This window comes from Temnothorax nylanderi, unplaced genomic scaffold, assembly GCF_030848795.1.
Source record: "Temnothorax nylanderi isolate EJ_2023f unplaced genomic scaffold, tnyl_v1.0 TNYL_tig0156_pilon, whole genome shotgun sequence".
Lineage (NCBI taxonomy): Eukaryota > Metazoa > Arthropoda > Insecta > Hymenoptera > Formicidae > Temnothorax > Temnothorax nylanderi.
The window spans coordinates 407,501-424,110 of NW_027249218.1; the positions used below are offsets into that span (position 1 = coordinate 407,501).

A 16,610-nucleotide genomic window follows, 5' to 3' on the forward strand; every position below is an offset into this window, starting at 1 on the left:
CAAATTTTAAGTTTCGATTTTTCGTCCGCCATATTGAATCCGCCATTTTTAATTTTTTTAAATCCAATATACCTAACGTAAAGTACACGAATGAACACACAATTTAGATGCAAACCAAAATTTTACTCTGTGGTTTTATAATTTTTTTTTCAAGTTATAAGTTTTTATTGTGTGACTCTCTTTATTCTAGGCGCCATACTGAGTCCGCCATTTTGAATTTTTTAAAATGCGCACTCGGTATTCGAAAGCTAATATGTTTACATAAATTTTGCACCCCAAAACAAATTTTTATATTATTATATAACATATATATGGGACATATTCCATGTCAACCGGAACAGCGCCACGCCCAAAATTTGAGAGGGTTTAAAAATTTGTTTTGGGGTGCAAAATTTATGTAAACATTTTATATATTTTATATATTTTATACATTTTATATATATATATATAAAATAATCAATCTTCTTTATTAGTATACTCAACTTTTTGTTTTCACTAGTAGGATTACACTCATGCAACGACGAGATATTATTAAAAACTGACACCATCTTACGGAAGTTCGCGTGACTGCCAAAAAAATTTCAATTAGCTTAAATTTATATTATATTATAGATAATATAATTCTAATTTTACATATTTCATAGACATATACGTACATAAACGACACAATAATATTCAATTTTTACTGTTTCAATATTATTTTCGTTTATGCTCGATTATACGGATAACAAGTATAGAAAAAAATACTGCAATGTATACATTATCACGCACTCCGACAAGAATCACAACTAAAAAATTCACAGTTTTAAGGAGAGAAGAACAAATTTAATTAATTTTTTTAATTGTGAGATAACTAACGCAATTACGATGACGATATTTTGTTATAATAAAACTTTTTTTTTTTATATAGCAATGTCTTTTTCATATGATTTCGTGCAAGACAATATTATATGTGTGACCATATATGTGGAATGTTATTCAAAACGGCGCAAATAATGTATCGAGATACAAAATGTCGTACCAAAAAGTTGAAAATGCTTTAAAGAATAACAAATAAGAAACGAAATAAATACGCTCGATGAAGCAAACAGCTAAACAAATAACAATGGCCAAATTTCGAGCAAAAATAGGTGTTAACATTTATATATTCAAAATACAATAGTACAATCGAATTAGTTTACGTTTCGACCATACTTGGTCTTCTTCAGAACCGCATATACATAATTAAAGTCGAATTTACAAATAAAGGAATCGGGTACGATCCGGCGCTACGAATTTATAATCAAATCTACCCATGTCAGCAGAGAAATAGATCATATTAAATATATATTATCGGATGTTAGTCTTTAAAGCTGAGTCGATCGTTTGTTTGTTACCGTGTCCAAGTTGATGGTACAAGCGAGGCCATTGTCTCCAAACCCTCTTAGTGGCAACTGAATCAAATTTTGAAATTCAGTAGGAGCACGTGAATTTAATAATTAAGTTTGACTCGTAAAAATGGACTCACATAAGGGGTCAGTGCAACCAAACGCGAGAGTAATCTTTCCATCGTCAGATAGGAGCGTGTGTTCGTAACTAAAGATTGCGAACGACTGAGAAAATATCCGCGTCGCAAGGGCAGAGCAACCAAATCATTGTTATTAAAACACTTATGACAACAGCCTCAACACATCAAAATAAGCCTTGTTTAATAATTCTGTGTCCTTGTTTGAATTTATGCCGATAGGCTGCTCCTTGATGTGTATCATTTCTGCAGTCAGTCTCTTTTTATAGTTATGCTCCACTTCTAAGATACGAACATTGTCCCAGTCGAAAAAATGATCAAATAAGATAACAAATAAGAACAACAAACGAAATTCTGGAAATAGATTTCGGTCAGTTAAACTTAAGAAAAATTGGCTTTTGCGAAAAATAAATGTAAAAATACAATGCATACATTAAAAGACAGAGGAGTGATATATACTTTGCAAGAATTAAATAAACATCACAAAAATAAATACGTGTTCACTGCTTCTTGCGGCAGTTTCTGCAATGGAAAGACTCGTAAAAACCTGGAAAGACAGCAGAATAACTAAAAATACCAAAGTCCGACTCGTGAAATGCATTGTCTTTTCAATTTTTCTCTATGGAGCGGAGACGTGAACCATTAGCTACAAGAGCGACGAAAAATCGATGCCTTAAAAATGTGGTGCTGGAGACGGCTACTAAGGATCCCCTGAACTGCGCATCACACACATGTCTCTATCCTTAAAGAACTCCATAAATAGCTTTCATCAATTGTGCAATTATGAATTCTTAAGTTCTTCAGTCACATTACACGAAATGAAAGCTCAATGGAGCGACTTGTGGTTCAAGGCCGAGCGGAAGGCAAAAGGTTGCGTGGCAGGTCTCCCGCAAGATAAACCAACCTTAGAAAAACAGCCACACATAGCTCCCTTATTGAGTGTTCTCGCAATGCAACAGACAGAGCCAAGTGGAGACACATCGCGAGAGCCGCAACTTTCACCAAGGACAAGGACGATACATCTTCGTCGACATAACTCGACCACTCTCTGTCAAGAACGACTAAGAAGAATCTGTGTCGCACTGCCTAAAAGAGGGGCAGAAGGCATCTTAATTTCTCTAACCCAAAGGATAATCTTGGAGAAAAAAAAACTTCCGCCCCATGCAGCGGATTTCACATACATACAGAATTGTGACACTATTATAAGACGTAAATAACATCTTAGGCATACTTTTTATGGGCTTAACTCAAAATTGAAATTTTTTGAGTTGTGACACTATTCTTTTCGGATTGCGATATGATGTTGTATCGAAAGTATGTAAGCTTATTTATTATTTATTATTTATTATGTACAATGATAAATCATCACTTTAATTGCATTTTAAGTTATTGTTTATCTATATCAACAGCCGAAACAATCGACACTATATCTATATCTATTCCTCAATATCAATACCGGCTTAACGAGTTCATTTGATCATTATGAAAAATTGATTTACTTTAACTTGTTGACTGCCATTCATGTATAACTAACATATACAATTCATTTCATGAAGAACTTATAGAAATTAAATACGTTTTCTTTCATAATTTATTGTAATTTGCTATGAAAATCATTTAATGTTATTTATAGTACTTCTAACATATTGCAATTATTTATTTATACATTAAATAATTAAAACTTTGGAATTTTTAGAAATTGTATGTCTTAAAAATATTCTAGATATCCAGAATCTAGATGCAAAACATTTCTGAATTAACCTAAATGTTGTGCGTAAATATAATTATGTTCTGACATATTACTATAAAATATTACTATACCGCTATTTCTAAATGGAAATTATAAGAAAAAGATTTATGAAATATTTTTATGATTTGTAAATAGTATCATAAAATTATTTTTCAACATTTATACAGTTAGCAGTGCAAAAATCTCAATCTCGAAAATTAAATACATTTTCAAATATTTATTATAATGTATATTTATGTGAAAAGCTAATTATTTATTAACTTCAAAAGAAGTAAAGCTATACCTTGATAAAGTGCTGTACAAATTCTATTGCTGCATCTGTATCATCGGAGCAAGTTGAAGAGGAAAGGAAAATGACTACGGCTGACACGGCTATGCGTAAATATATGAATAAAATAAAAATGTTTGCTAATAAAGATAATAGTCGTTATATAATTCACGATCTACTCTCAGCTGTACTGTATAAAACTGAATTATAAGATTGAAGATTAAATAGTGCATCCTCATTTTCCTTTTCTGATTCAACTTGAGGCATTGTCTGCGTAACGTTTTGCGGTAAAAGTTCTTCTTCTTCTTCTTTTACTTCTATGAGCACAGTTTCGATATCCGGTTCTTCCAATGCAACATGACTTTCCTCTGATTTCTGTTTAAGAAAATTGGCTGTTTTTGCGTTTCTTTTTCGCTTTTCCTTAGGTCGAGCCTCATGTACTCGCATGTGTCGTCGTAAGTCGTATTTGCCGACAAATCCCATGCCACAATTCTCACATTTGAACGGTTTGCCGTCAGCGTGATTGAACATATGCCTCCTCAATGCTGCGCTCACCGTAAACGCTTTCCCACATACATTACATACGTGGGGCTTTTCACCTGTATGCAATAATGCATGATCTCGTAATGTGGCTCGCTGATTGAAGCTGTAACAATCGTATAAAAATTTTAACACCGCGTTATATTCAATCAGATACACAGATATTGTTATAAAAAGGAAATAATTCCAAACTAAAAAGAAATTTACGATACTGTAATATTATTGAAAACATAACAGAGATATTGATATGAAGAGTATAATATATAATTAATACATTTATGTTATCCTTTATGAATCATGACATATATAATTATGATATACATTTGAAACATTTTTAAATTGAGACGTATATTTTTTGCATTGTTATATTTTATTTTCAAGTTTGCCTATTTATAGCGAACTGTAAATATATGTGCTACAAACCTTTTACCGCAGACTTCGCAAGTGTAGCTGCGAGGGTTCGAATGTATCTTTGAATGGTTCAACAAGTTGCCTCGTTGTGAGAATGCCTTATGACAAACGTCACACTGGAATGGTTTCTCACCGGTATGAACCCGTATATGCGTTTGCAGTGTACGATTGTTGGGAAAGCGTTTATCACAATAATTGCACGGATATTTGGGTAAGTGAAGGCCTTGGGGATCCAAATGGCTGATCAAATGCCGTTTGTAATTACCTTTGTGATTAAATACACGCGTACACTGATTGCAAGCGTAGGGTGTGACATGTTCATGTGTCGTCGCATGAGTTTCCAATTCTGATTTGGACTTGAAGCGGCAACCGCACTTGAGGCAACGGTGCCGTGAAAAGTTGGGATGACATGCCATATGTCTCTTCAGATATCTCTTTTTGGTGTATGCCTTTTTACAAAGAAAGCAAGAGTATGGAAACTCGCCAGTGTGTGTTTTCACGTGCGCTCGCAGCTCCCGATGACTTTTGCAGTCCTTTTCACACACCATGCAAAAGAATGGACCACTGAGAGGGACATGATTATCGACGGTGTGCAGTAATATATTCGTTAGTTGATCGTAGTTCTGCAGACACAATGTGCATTGATATTCGACCCCATTTTCTTGCTGCACTTCCTTTATCCGTATAATCGCATCGCTCACACTGCCTAATATATTGTCTTTACCATCGACAAAGTAGTCAGAATCAGATCCATCGCTATCCTCTGCTCTTATGGATTGTTCAATGTTAGAACTGCTCTTATTGAGTTTTGTTTCTTTATCTCTATTTTGTGGAGATATATCGCGTTGTTCTTGTTCACTAATACTTATTATTGTTGTTGTATCTTGATGTTCCCAATAGCCGCATTTATTCCTTCTAGTTGTATCAGATTCCACAGAATCGGAAATACACGCGTTGCTTGAGGCTTCTTCGCTTTCCTGTCCAGTCAAGTTTTCCACTTCGGGGATAAATATATCGCTATTTTCGATTTCTTCTTGTTCTGGATCGAGTATCAACGTGTTCTCCGCTGACGGGTCAATCGCAGATTTTGATATATACATTATTGCGACATTCTGCGTTGTAAACATTTTCGAAATTTCCTCAGGTAACTCAGTTTTCACTAACTGTACATCCATCTGGCTCTTGTTAGTTTCTTGTATAATATTATAAAAGAGATCGTTCATCTGTGAACTCTCCTTGTTATCTCCCCCATTGATTTCAATCAACTGAGATACATCAATTTCGTATTGTTCTTCATCCTTCTCATCTGTCATTTTAACATTTATATACTCAAAATCAGCACTGCATATAGACTTTATATTGCTTGATGTATTTAATTCCAAGGATCCATCTGTTTTTACACTGCTATCTCCGTTCTTTTCACTCAACTCTTCTTTCTAAAAAAAAAGTGCAAACGTTATAATGACTCTTAAAAGCTATCTTTCAAATGACTTTTTTTTTAACCATTTATATTATTCAGATATGGATTAATCTTCGACATCAATAACACAGTATCATTCAATACTGATAAATTATTCAAAATTTACTTGTGCAAGTCATTCAACAGATATAAATTATAAATTAATGTTATTTTTATTGTCTGTCACAATACCTTCACAGTGCACATTTGCGTTTCACGTATCATCCGGAGTTTCTTGTCTGACTCTTGCACTTTTAGTCTGAAGTCATATAAAACATTAGTTCGGTAGGCACACTTTGGGCAGAGCATATTGGGCAATCCATCAAACCTATCAATCTGTTGAAAAAAGTCTTATTATAGCATACTGTAAACTAATTAAGTTATATAGCGACATAAATAATCGCTTTTCTCAAAATAGTCAATATAAAGAAGTTTTATTGAATTTCAATGCTATGCAAAACACTCATTTGACATTGAATTATTAATCGTGGTGATCAATGAAATTAAATCCCTCCTTAACGTACTAGACGTACTAGACACGTCTGTGGACACGATTGGTCAGGCTTGAGAGATCCGCTGAAAGCGCTTGTTGAGGTTAGATGCGGAAGTCTTGCATTTTTATAAATTTTCTACGCAAATTATCGCACAAAGCGCGATATTCTGAAACAAACGAGCGTTACCTGAATGGACGTGAGCTGCGCGAGCTTGTACGGTAGATTAATCTTGCTGATGACTTTATCATCGTACATGGACAACATCTTGCCGCCTTCCTTCATGCATGCGCGGCACTTATTCATGCAGGAATCATTCCTCGAGCTCACACTTTGCCACGACATGACGATGGCCCTCGAAGATGATGACAGGAGCAGCGAAGAATCCAGGCGAATTATCACGCGATAATCGTGCACACCGATGTTTGACCCTGGTGGCGTCACTCGCGTCAGGGGGTGCACACTGCCGTACTATTTTGTCGTATAGCGTTTCAGCGCCATCTAATCTATGTTCCGCGTGAATTGGGGAACTACGTAGCCAAAATGGCGTCATCCGTCGGTAAAAATGCGCAACGTTTTAGTATCCATAAGGGCCAGTTTCACCATCTCCGATTAACGTAATCCTTCGAAACTCATTCTTTGTCTCTTTCTTACGAAAGAGACGAAGAATGAGTTTCGAAGGATTACGTTAATCGGAGATGGTGAAACTGGCCCTTACATTTATTATGAAAATAAAAAATTAAATTATTTTTAAAAAATATAATATATAAATATAGGATATTGAAATGAGTAAAAAATTTATTATTTACGTTTTATAAATGTTTTTATTGTTGTTATACAACTCTGCGTGTAATAAAATTATAATACAATAATATTATTGGCCTATACTACTACTACGTTTACATTCCATGTTTACATTCAAAGCCTGTGAGAATTGTATACGTAATAATAAATAGTGTAAAGGATCCAAATCGTTTCATTATTTCATATGCAATCCTGAATTGAACAAAATGGATAATTGTTGGATAATTTAAGATCGCTGTTTCACACATTTTCTTTATAAACAAATACGAAATGTGTGAAAGCAACAGAAAAACTTAATTATAAAAAAAAAATGACCGGAGTATTAATACGTACTACGTTTACGCGAGCGTTAAATCTGTAACTTACAATAATTCCTTTGCGTAAACGGGATTTTCTAGTAACTTACGATAATTTACTCCGCGAGTCAATTATCGTAAGTTACTACAGAAGGAACGCTCGCGTAAATGTAGTGACAGTGACATAATTGGAGAGATCATTACAATTCTTTTTATAACTTTGACCAACTCTGCCAGCAAATCCAAAAGACATTACGAGGATATTTAAATTGGAATGAATTATTAACTAGAAAAGATATATTACAATTAAATCAGAAAAATCATTTAAAGCAGAAAAATCACATTAAAATCTATATGAACCATAAATTATGTGCGGTTGTTTAACAATCGCCATTATTAACCGGAAAAGACCAAAAAAAATTAACCGAAAAAATCATTTCAAGCAGAAAAACCACATGAGCAAATGAAAAATTTATTGTAACCAATGACCTGCGCGAGATTTGTAACTAGTTCTGCGACTGTACGGTCAAGAAAAAATGGACAAAATTTGAAATCAAAAGTTAAAAATTTGAAATTTGAAATGCAGCATACGACTATTTTCGCGTTTTAAACCGATGCTCTTACAAAGATGCAACATTGACAATGTCGGCAAGTCATTTCGGTACAATGACAAACAAATAAATTTGACGGCGAGAGGTCGCACTTCATATAAAGGACGAAACGTTAAATATATCACGCGTAGAGGCTACGATTCCAAACGATTCCGAACACGGAGAAACTGAATGTCCAGGTATGTCAAAGAATGTTCCACGCTACACGGAAAAAAATACGCCGCAATTAAACGTCGGCGTCACGGGCCGCTACAAACAAACAGTTAATTCCAATGGATATTATTTAAACGAAAACATATCAGACAGTTGTTTTAATAATCGAAATACATCTTTGGATAAAATAATATCCAATTGAATTGTTTATTCTTTTCCGTGTAGATGAGATGCAGAGAGCTCATTCGCTCGACATAATTCGCTTGCAATTTACTCGAATCATTATTAATCATTATTGCCGCTCGTCGAGCGTACTCGTTACGTATTGCAAATCGGCTATACGTCGGCTACAAATATATTTATCTCAATAAATTTATCTTTTACCAATCTGCCCCGTTCCTTGCGAATGTGGAAGTGGAATGCGCAAAAGGCAAAAGCGAGAGGCTGACGCAACCTTAAGGGGATCCTGCAGTGACAAGCGAACTTCCTCGATGTCGATAATGTCAACCTTTCTAATTTTGTTTTCCCTATATCTGTCTTTGTCTAACGAAATGACATCTGTCCTTTTTTCGATTGCTCGCCATCTCTCGCAAGATCCAGCAACTACTGTTGCTGCTCTTCTTGTCATTCTGCATCCGTATTTGCAGTACTAAAATAAAATTCACATTTTTCTTTTATTGTACGCATTGAATCTTACTTCTACTTGCACGATATTATTCCTACATGTTTTCCTAAGGATAGGAGACAAACATTATGTATGTATAAACTGCAGAATTTTTGTTTTAACCAAATATTGTCGTCAGGTGACAGCTGTATGTGCCCAAATAAGTAACATTTTTAATTTTTTGGTGTTTTTTATATAAAATCGCGTTTGCTAGCCTAGATTTTTGTGCGTACTTTAATTCTGTAAAAGATTTTTGCAATTCTATAAAGCCAATTAAAAGATTTATGTGAAAACGATAATGTCGGTAAATCATACGGCTGCAGGATCCCCTTAAGGGGATGCTAAAGCCGTTCAAATTACCGACAAAAACAGTCAAAGCTCCTATTTTGAAACGGCTTTACAGATCGCAAAATCCTTTTACAGGAGTAAAGTAGAGGTACTAATGAAGGGTGGGATTGTCAAATAATTAGTAATAATTGAAAAAATTTTTAAAATGCTGTCACCTTATAACCTTATTTTCTAATATAAACAGTTGTATACGTAATCCCTAAGAGCAAAAAGTCGACTTTAAGTCGACTTGAAGTCGACTTCTACCGAAACTGACTTGGCAGAGAAGTCGACATTTTTAAGGACGAAAGTCGACTTGAAGTCGACTTGAAGTCGGCGAATGTCGCAAAAACCACCGACTTAAAGTCGACTTCCCGTCATGATGAAAAGTCGACTTCCCGTCATGACGAAAAGTCGACTTCCCGCCAACTTTTAAAGTCGATAAAATAAACCGCCGCGTACGTCTGGAGGTCGATTGTGTATCTTGAAACGAGGTAAAAATAACAAAAGTTAACAGATTTGATTAGATTTTGATAAATAAAATCGTAGATACGCTAATGAATTTTCTCACTTTTGTAATTTTTACCTCATTATTTCAAGATACACAATCGACCCCTTGCTGGAGGGCTAAAACTGATGCATTTCGATTTTTTTTCATATATAAAATAATTTAATTATCTAAAAAACTGTATAATTACAATCCTAATGTTTTATTCTTAATTACAAAGGCGGCCATATCTGTGCCACTTCTGCGTGCGCGGATTCCGGCAGCCACTTCTGGTAAGCTGACAATAACAGAACTAAAATTAAAACATTCCAGCGTTAATCGCGAAACAATATGCAAAATTAGCTATATAAATATATATCATATTATTATCATAATGTTGTAAATATATAATAATATTATATATATATATATATATATATATTATTATAAATATATAATATCCACAGACTTTTATACTAGACCACTAACATCTATGGACGCACTGCCGAAAAGCTGATGCGAGTGCAAGGTGCAAGTGTTAGTGAAGGGTGCGGCCATATTGAATTAACAATAAGTCACTATCGGGTGTTCAGTTGCTCATGATGTGCGTTTATCTGCATTCGTTATTACAGTACATAACGAAGCAGGCGAATGTTTTTGTGTTAAATATTGGTACATGTTATCAATAAGTTTGTAAGTCATGCCTTCGACGTGTAGCGTACTTGGATGCCGAAATCGAACCACTACTCCTGTAGTATTAAACCCTTTCTTTTGGACATTCTGTATATGCCAGACTATTGTATAGAAATCTTGTATAAAACCACTTGTATAGAATAGTAGTATAGAATATCTTGACTAAAATCAACATGGCGGCAAGCATCACGGGCGAGATGTCTGTCAGCGGTCTAGTATTGTATAGAAGTCTATGATAATATCTAAATATTATTTTATAAATTAAAATCTCACATTTTTTATCCGAACCCCAGATTTCTAGCAGTTTGTGTTTGGACACGACTCCCTGCGACTGCAGCGTTTGTACTATTGCTTGAGTGCGTGGTATCAACCTGAAAAAATCGTATTGAATTGATGTAATCTATTCGATGAATCAACGTGAAATCAAAAGGAGATAGAATAACGATTTACCTGGCCCATGACTTGGTGATGCTCCCAGGTGTCGTCAGCAGCGACGGGACAAATCGTTTCAGCTTAGGGCACACTTGACCCTCCAAGAAGAAATACGCTAACCACTTGACACCGTCCACGGATGATCTATATCCATCGATGGTAGTGCCCATTCGGCCTTTCCGAATGTACCAGACACGCGGCAAATGATCTTCCCGGTTCATTGATTATATCTATAAATATCTTTATAAATAAGTAGGAAAAACATTATAAAGCAACAATTGTGATAAAAATACCTTGGCGGTGGATCAACCAATGGTTCACTAAGATGGCATAGCATGGGCGAATTTCGGCAATCATTCGGGTTCTATCACCGTGACACCTCGCATGTACATCTTATTCGTTTCGTACACCTCTTTATAAACCACCTATTCCGGACTGATTTTCCGTAGAACGCACGAAGAATGCATGAACACAGGTTCCTTCATTTCTGGTGTTCTGAAAGATGATACAGAATGGAGAGGTCGCATTCAATAGGTCTTAATTATCGATGATAATAAATAACACACCATACCTAACCTGTAAGCATGTTTCCACTTGGCCTTATCCTGATCCTCTTTTACCTCGTCGGGCAAAACCTTTCTCGCGACTTGATCCGCCATACCTGCAAGAACTATCTGGCGTCTTATCGTATCCTGTCTCGCGGCACGTATTCCTCGCACTCGCGTAAACTCTGGTCCACTCATCTGGTCCTCCAGCCTCCTCGAGATTCGCCGCCATATTGATGATGCATGACGCGCCGCTTGACTGTTTTCCGTCTTTTTAGAAGTCGACTATTTAGAAGTCGACTTTTAGTCGACTTTCCGCCATTTTTAGAAGTCGACTATTTAGAAGTCGACTTTTAGTCGACTTTCCGCCATTTTTAGAAGTCGACTAGAAGTCGACTTATAAAAGTCGACTTGCCGTCGATTTTCCGTCAACTGTGCTCTTAGGGTCTCTTACAATTAATCTCTCAATAAAACATCTCTTACAAAATAGTTATTATAAAATAATATTTGAAGTAAATATTAAATAAATATTAAATAAATGTTAAATAAATATTTTTTTCATATTATTATTGCAAATAAATAATTAATGTAAAATAAATAGGGGAGAATGGGGAAATGCCGGTCATCAGGCAATGCCGGTCACCTGTATTTTACATAATCCAACAGTTATATCAAACTTTTTTTGTCTCTATCCGTTTACATACATGATTATCGAGTAATTTATTATGCCGTGCCTATTAAACCAACATAAATTAATAAAAATCTGGTGATTCTTATTTTACGCCCTTTTTCTTATAAGAATCGATGTACTTTTAATAAGAGTTTTGCGAAATTTTTAGTAGTTAAAATTACATCTAATCGTTATTTATGACTTTTTTGGTTCTTTTAGCTTCCATTTCGCCCATATTAAAACGATGGCATCGTATAAATATATTATTATTAATATAACAAATTCACTCGGTTTTTGGGGTAACGGTAGTCGCTCGCACGGGGAAATTGCAGTCGTGGCGCACTTGTTAACCATCGGGCACATGCCTGCAAACGTCGAGTGACAGCGTAACGCCGGAATTTTAGGTTAAAATTTCAATTTTTCTGTTAATCATTAATTGTAATTATATTTTCAATTTAAGATGCCTCGTTGTAGACCAAGAAAAACCGAAAGAGGAAAATGGTCCTCAGACGAGCTCAGAGCAGCTATCGGGGCAGTAAAAGCTGGAATTCCGCTGACCGCGGTTATCCAAGAGGCGACCGTAATTACCCCACACGTCGGACAATTGCGGTCAATTCAGAGATTTTTATAATCAATGCAGGTTTAATTATTTATTAGCTTACTTGACTTTTATGCTTCTACTTTCGAAGAATGATTGATGAAGTATCCGTCAACTATTCCATTTTAGTTCTAAAGACATTTCTTTTTCAGAAAATAAAAAATAATTCTTACTGACCGCCATTCCCCCATTCTCCCCTATTAAATTAATGTTGAATAAATGTTAAATAAATGTTTTTTAAAATTATTATTGCAAATGAATTATTAATGTAAAAGAAATATGAAATAAACGTTAAATAAATATTTTCTCTAAATCACTATTTCAAATAAATAATCAATGTAAAATAAATATTTAATAAACATTAAATAAAAATCATTTTTACAATGAATTGTACAATGTATAATTAATGAAAAATAAATATTAAAAAAACATTTAAAAAACATTGTCTGCTGCTTGGGATGTGTTCTCCAAAATGCCAGATTTCGCACACACGTTTCAATTTAAAATTAATTAATTTAGCAAAACTTGTCGCGCATGAACTCTCCGACACCGATTCGTTTTAGTACTTTCTTTTGTGTAAGAAAAATTTTCAATTATAAAAAAATTGAGGCAAAAATTTCTTCACACTTTTATTTTAGGAATCGTATTATATGTTCTTGATATAGATTATTGTCTTCTTTTAATTTCATTTTCATTAGGCCTGTTCTTTTTGTCTAAACTTTCTTGCACGGTCCATCTTTCCTCTTTTCTCTCTTTTCACGTTGAAGAAAATTATTTATTTTAACCATATTTGAAACCGTAGAAAAGGGCCTAGAAACCGGTAAGAATGGTCACTCTCTTAAAACTAAATTAAAATAGACCTAAGTTTTTAAATTTAAAATAAAATTTTAGTTTGGGATTTAAAATTAAAAATTTTGAAAATTAAAAACAAGAAATTGAAATTTTTCACAAACAAAAGAAATCTTAGTTTGAAATTTTTGTTGTAGTGGTACCCTGTCGATATGTTACCATATTCTGGAAAGGACTAACGACACATAATGAGAACCGTGCATGCAGCACAGATGGTGCTACTTCCCTCCAGGGGGTGGAGGGAGTCCTCCCGGAGCCTCTAGGGTGCGTTCAGAAAGTCACCCTGAGTACACACAACTCACCCGAAGTGGTGGGAGATGGGCGTGTCCGGGCGTGTCAAATAGAGAACTAAGCGCGTAATTTGAATTGATATTATTTCTATTGATATTTGCATCGAATATTTATATATAGATATGCTAGAATAATAATAAATAGTGATTCTCATAGTAGGTCTGTTCGTTTTCGCTGCACTTCTGAACTAGTGCAATGAGTTATACGGGGTCTACAATGCGAGTCGTAAGTCATAAATCGTAAGAAATTGCCCAATTCAGTCAAATTTGAGGAGAATAATCGACTGCGATTAGTCAGTTTCTTATAACTTACGACTTACGACTCGCATTGTAGATCCCGCATTAGAATGAAAGAAATATATTTGTTTCATTCTAACTTATTGCATCAGTTCAAAAGTGCAGCGAAAACGAACAGGCCTAGTATTTTATGCAAAAAATGTTATACATAATTATATACAAAAACTACATTATAATTAATTATAGATACTATTTTTGCCTTCTTAAAGGCTAATTGCGCCGACAAAAATACATGATAAACAGATTTCATTATAGTCTCTGACCTTCCATTTATTCGCAAAATAAAGTAGAACTATTAGTTGTATTAACTGCAGACAAAAAGAAATAAGAGACTTCATTGCATTTGGTAAACGAAAAAATTGATATTTACGATATCGTAAACCGTAGAGAATACTAGCATTACATACCTACTCTAAAAATTCTTCAGCAAAATCTTTATTAAAATAATTGATAATAAATGGTCGCGAAATTACGAAGTGATTTAGGGATTGGTCGAAAGAATTATATAATTGATCCTAGAGAGTACGAAATTTATTACGATCAATAAAACCTATAGTTAAATTGTGCTTACATGAGATGCATGTACATGAGATTGATCAGGCGCATACGCTTTTCTCCACGCTAACAACTTAAAATTGAAATTTGCATATTTAATTACTTCATGTATACATATAATTACGTTTGGACAATGTCACTGATACCTCGGCAACATATGATTATATCAATGATACAATACTTATATGTTAAAATTACATAAATTGAAAATTGTGAGACTTAAATACATTGTAATTAACACATATTTTCAAACGAAGAAGAAAATACAATACGGATGAAACACGTAATAATAAACAAATATTTTGCACGTGCAGTATACTACGTATAAAAATTATTTTTGTTTAATTAAACAAAGGGTCAAATAAATTGAAGATGTACAGCAAAAGATGATTCTGGACGATACAACACATTCGTCTGTTCGAGCTTAATTTTTAACATCTTTAATTTTATTATTACCGCTCTTATCTTCGAGGATTTCACTCTTCTCGTTTTCTTTTTCTTTTCCGGGCTGCTTCTTGTCTGAATTGCAAAAACGATCGTAACGCGAATCCTCATCATCGCTCGATTTCGATGCTCCTGCCTCGCTTTCTCTTAAAATGTCACCTAAATCCTTGTCGTATAAAACAACAGCGAGGCGAGCGAGAATTCCAGATAGCTCTCTATTACTTCCTCGTCAAGTGAATCATACGCCGACAGCTTCGGTGCAGTAACCACCGCATTCTTATCGAACAACGGTAGATCATCAATCACGTACGATACCACGGACTTGAACTTGTTATGTATAGTTAGTTACACGTGAGTTACACGCCAGCTTGTCGTCCAACTCTTAACACCGCCCGCCGTTCTGGCAGCGACATATCAGGGGATCTGGGAGGGGCCTTTCGTTTGTGGCGTCGCAATGCCTCTCGTCGTCCTTCATCAGACGCTGGAAGAGGCCGACGCTGTCCGAGCATAGACAACGGTGCCCGCCGGGAATCGTTACGCACAGATGAGTGCACTGATCGTCATGGCATGGATTTCTCAAGCTGGTATTGTATCTCAGTTGATGATAGACCTTGACGCCTCCGGGACTAGGGAGATTCTTGACGATGGTCTGCGGAACTCCTCGGCCAAATTTATCCTGTCGAATAAGTTCACCCGTTTGCTTGGTGGTCCAATAAAGATTGTTCTCGAAAACATCCAGCGCTATTGGACTCTTGAGCGGTCTGCCTTTCAAAACGATTCTCCTATTGTTACCGGCCAAATTGATCGCCTCAATGGTATCAGACTTGCTGTCGGACCAGTAAAGCGTGTGCTCCATAGCGTAGTCGATGGTGAGCGACGAAGGACTGGCTATTTGTTCGGTCACGAGTGATTTGCGTTTAGTCCCGATGCAGATTGAGAGATGTGCAGATGTGAGAGCATTGGTGAGCACCAGTTTGGCACTCGTCGACGTCCACGCAGTGCTTCCGGTTGTCCGGTGAGATTATGTAACCGGGATAGCAGGTGCAGATGTAGCCGCCGTCAACGAGATTGTGGCACTCGTGTGCGCAACCGCCACGGTCATTGTCCGTGCAATGGTGACTGTGATCTGAAAACACAACATAGTTGTCTGATATAGACGTCGAACGTGACGGAGCGGAGAAGATGGGAATGAAACTCACGGCATCCCAACTCGTCCGACAGATCCCCGCAATCATCCCCGAGATCGCAGAGTTTCAGATGGTCGATGCACTTCTTGTTCGCACAGGTGTACTCGGTTATCGGATCGCACGGACGAGTCTGCTTCACACATCGTCATATTGTTCTCGTCGGAAACCGTCGCCCCAGTTGTCGATTCCATCACACAACTGATACCTGGCGATGCACTTGTGGTTGGCGCACTGGAACCGTCTGTGCGTGTCACACTGGAAGTTCGCTACGCAAAGAAACAGCAA

At 35.7% G+C, this 16,610-nt stretch overlaps 3 protein-coding genes across 5 annotated transcripts; all 3 read right to left on the reverse strand.

Annotated features, from left to right (window-relative positions):
• Window positions 1-2,823: 2,823 nt before the first annotated feature.
• LOC139777648 (uncharacterized) lies at window positions 2,824-6,880 on the reverse strand. The gene is made up of 4 exons (XM_071715211.1): window positions 6,613-6,880; window positions 6,125-6,268; window positions 4,486-5,909; window positions 2,824-4,168 (listed from the first exon to the last, which is right to left on the reverse strand). Exons 1-4 carry the CDS (start codon window positions 6,766-6,768, stop codon window positions 3,691-3,693), a joined length of 2,202 nt encoding a protein of 733 aa, XP_071571312.1. The 5' UTR covers window positions 6,769-6,880; the 3' UTR covers window positions 2,824-3,690.
• Window positions 6,881-9,925: 3,045 nt separating this feature from the next.
• Window positions 9,926-11,673, reverse strand: LOC139777649 (probable ATP-dependent RNA helicase DHX37). 3 transcript variants are annotated; one of them, XM_071715215.1, is made up of 5 exons: window positions 11,467-11,673; window positions 11,184-11,385; window positions 10,909-11,120; window positions 10,732-10,829; window positions 9,926-10,078 (listed from the first exon to the last, which is right to left on the reverse strand). In XM_071715215.1, exons 3-5 carry the CDS (start codon window positions 11,109-11,111, stop codon window positions 9,999-10,001), a joined length of 381 nt encoding a protein of 126 aa, XP_071571316.1. In that variant the 5' UTR covers window positions 11,112-11,120; window positions 11,184-11,385; window positions 11,467-11,673; the 3' UTR covers window positions 9,926-9,998. The 3 variants fall into 3 exon arrangements, with proteins under 3 accessions (XP_071571316.1, XP_071571315.1, XP_071571313.1); XM_071715214.1 differs by having other exon boundaries at window positions 11,457-11,673; XM_071715212.1 differs by having other exon boundaries at window positions 11,462-11,671.
• Window positions 11,674-15,520: 3,847 nt separating this feature from the next.
• On the reverse strand, window positions 15,521-15,994 carry LOC139777645 (low-density lipoprotein receptor-like). The gene has a single exon (XM_071715209.1). It carries the CDS (start codon window positions 15,992-15,994, stop codon window positions 15,521-15,523), a length of 474 nt encoding a protein of 157 aa, XP_071571310.1.
• Between the last annotated feature and the right edge of the window lie 616 nt (window positions 15,995-16,610).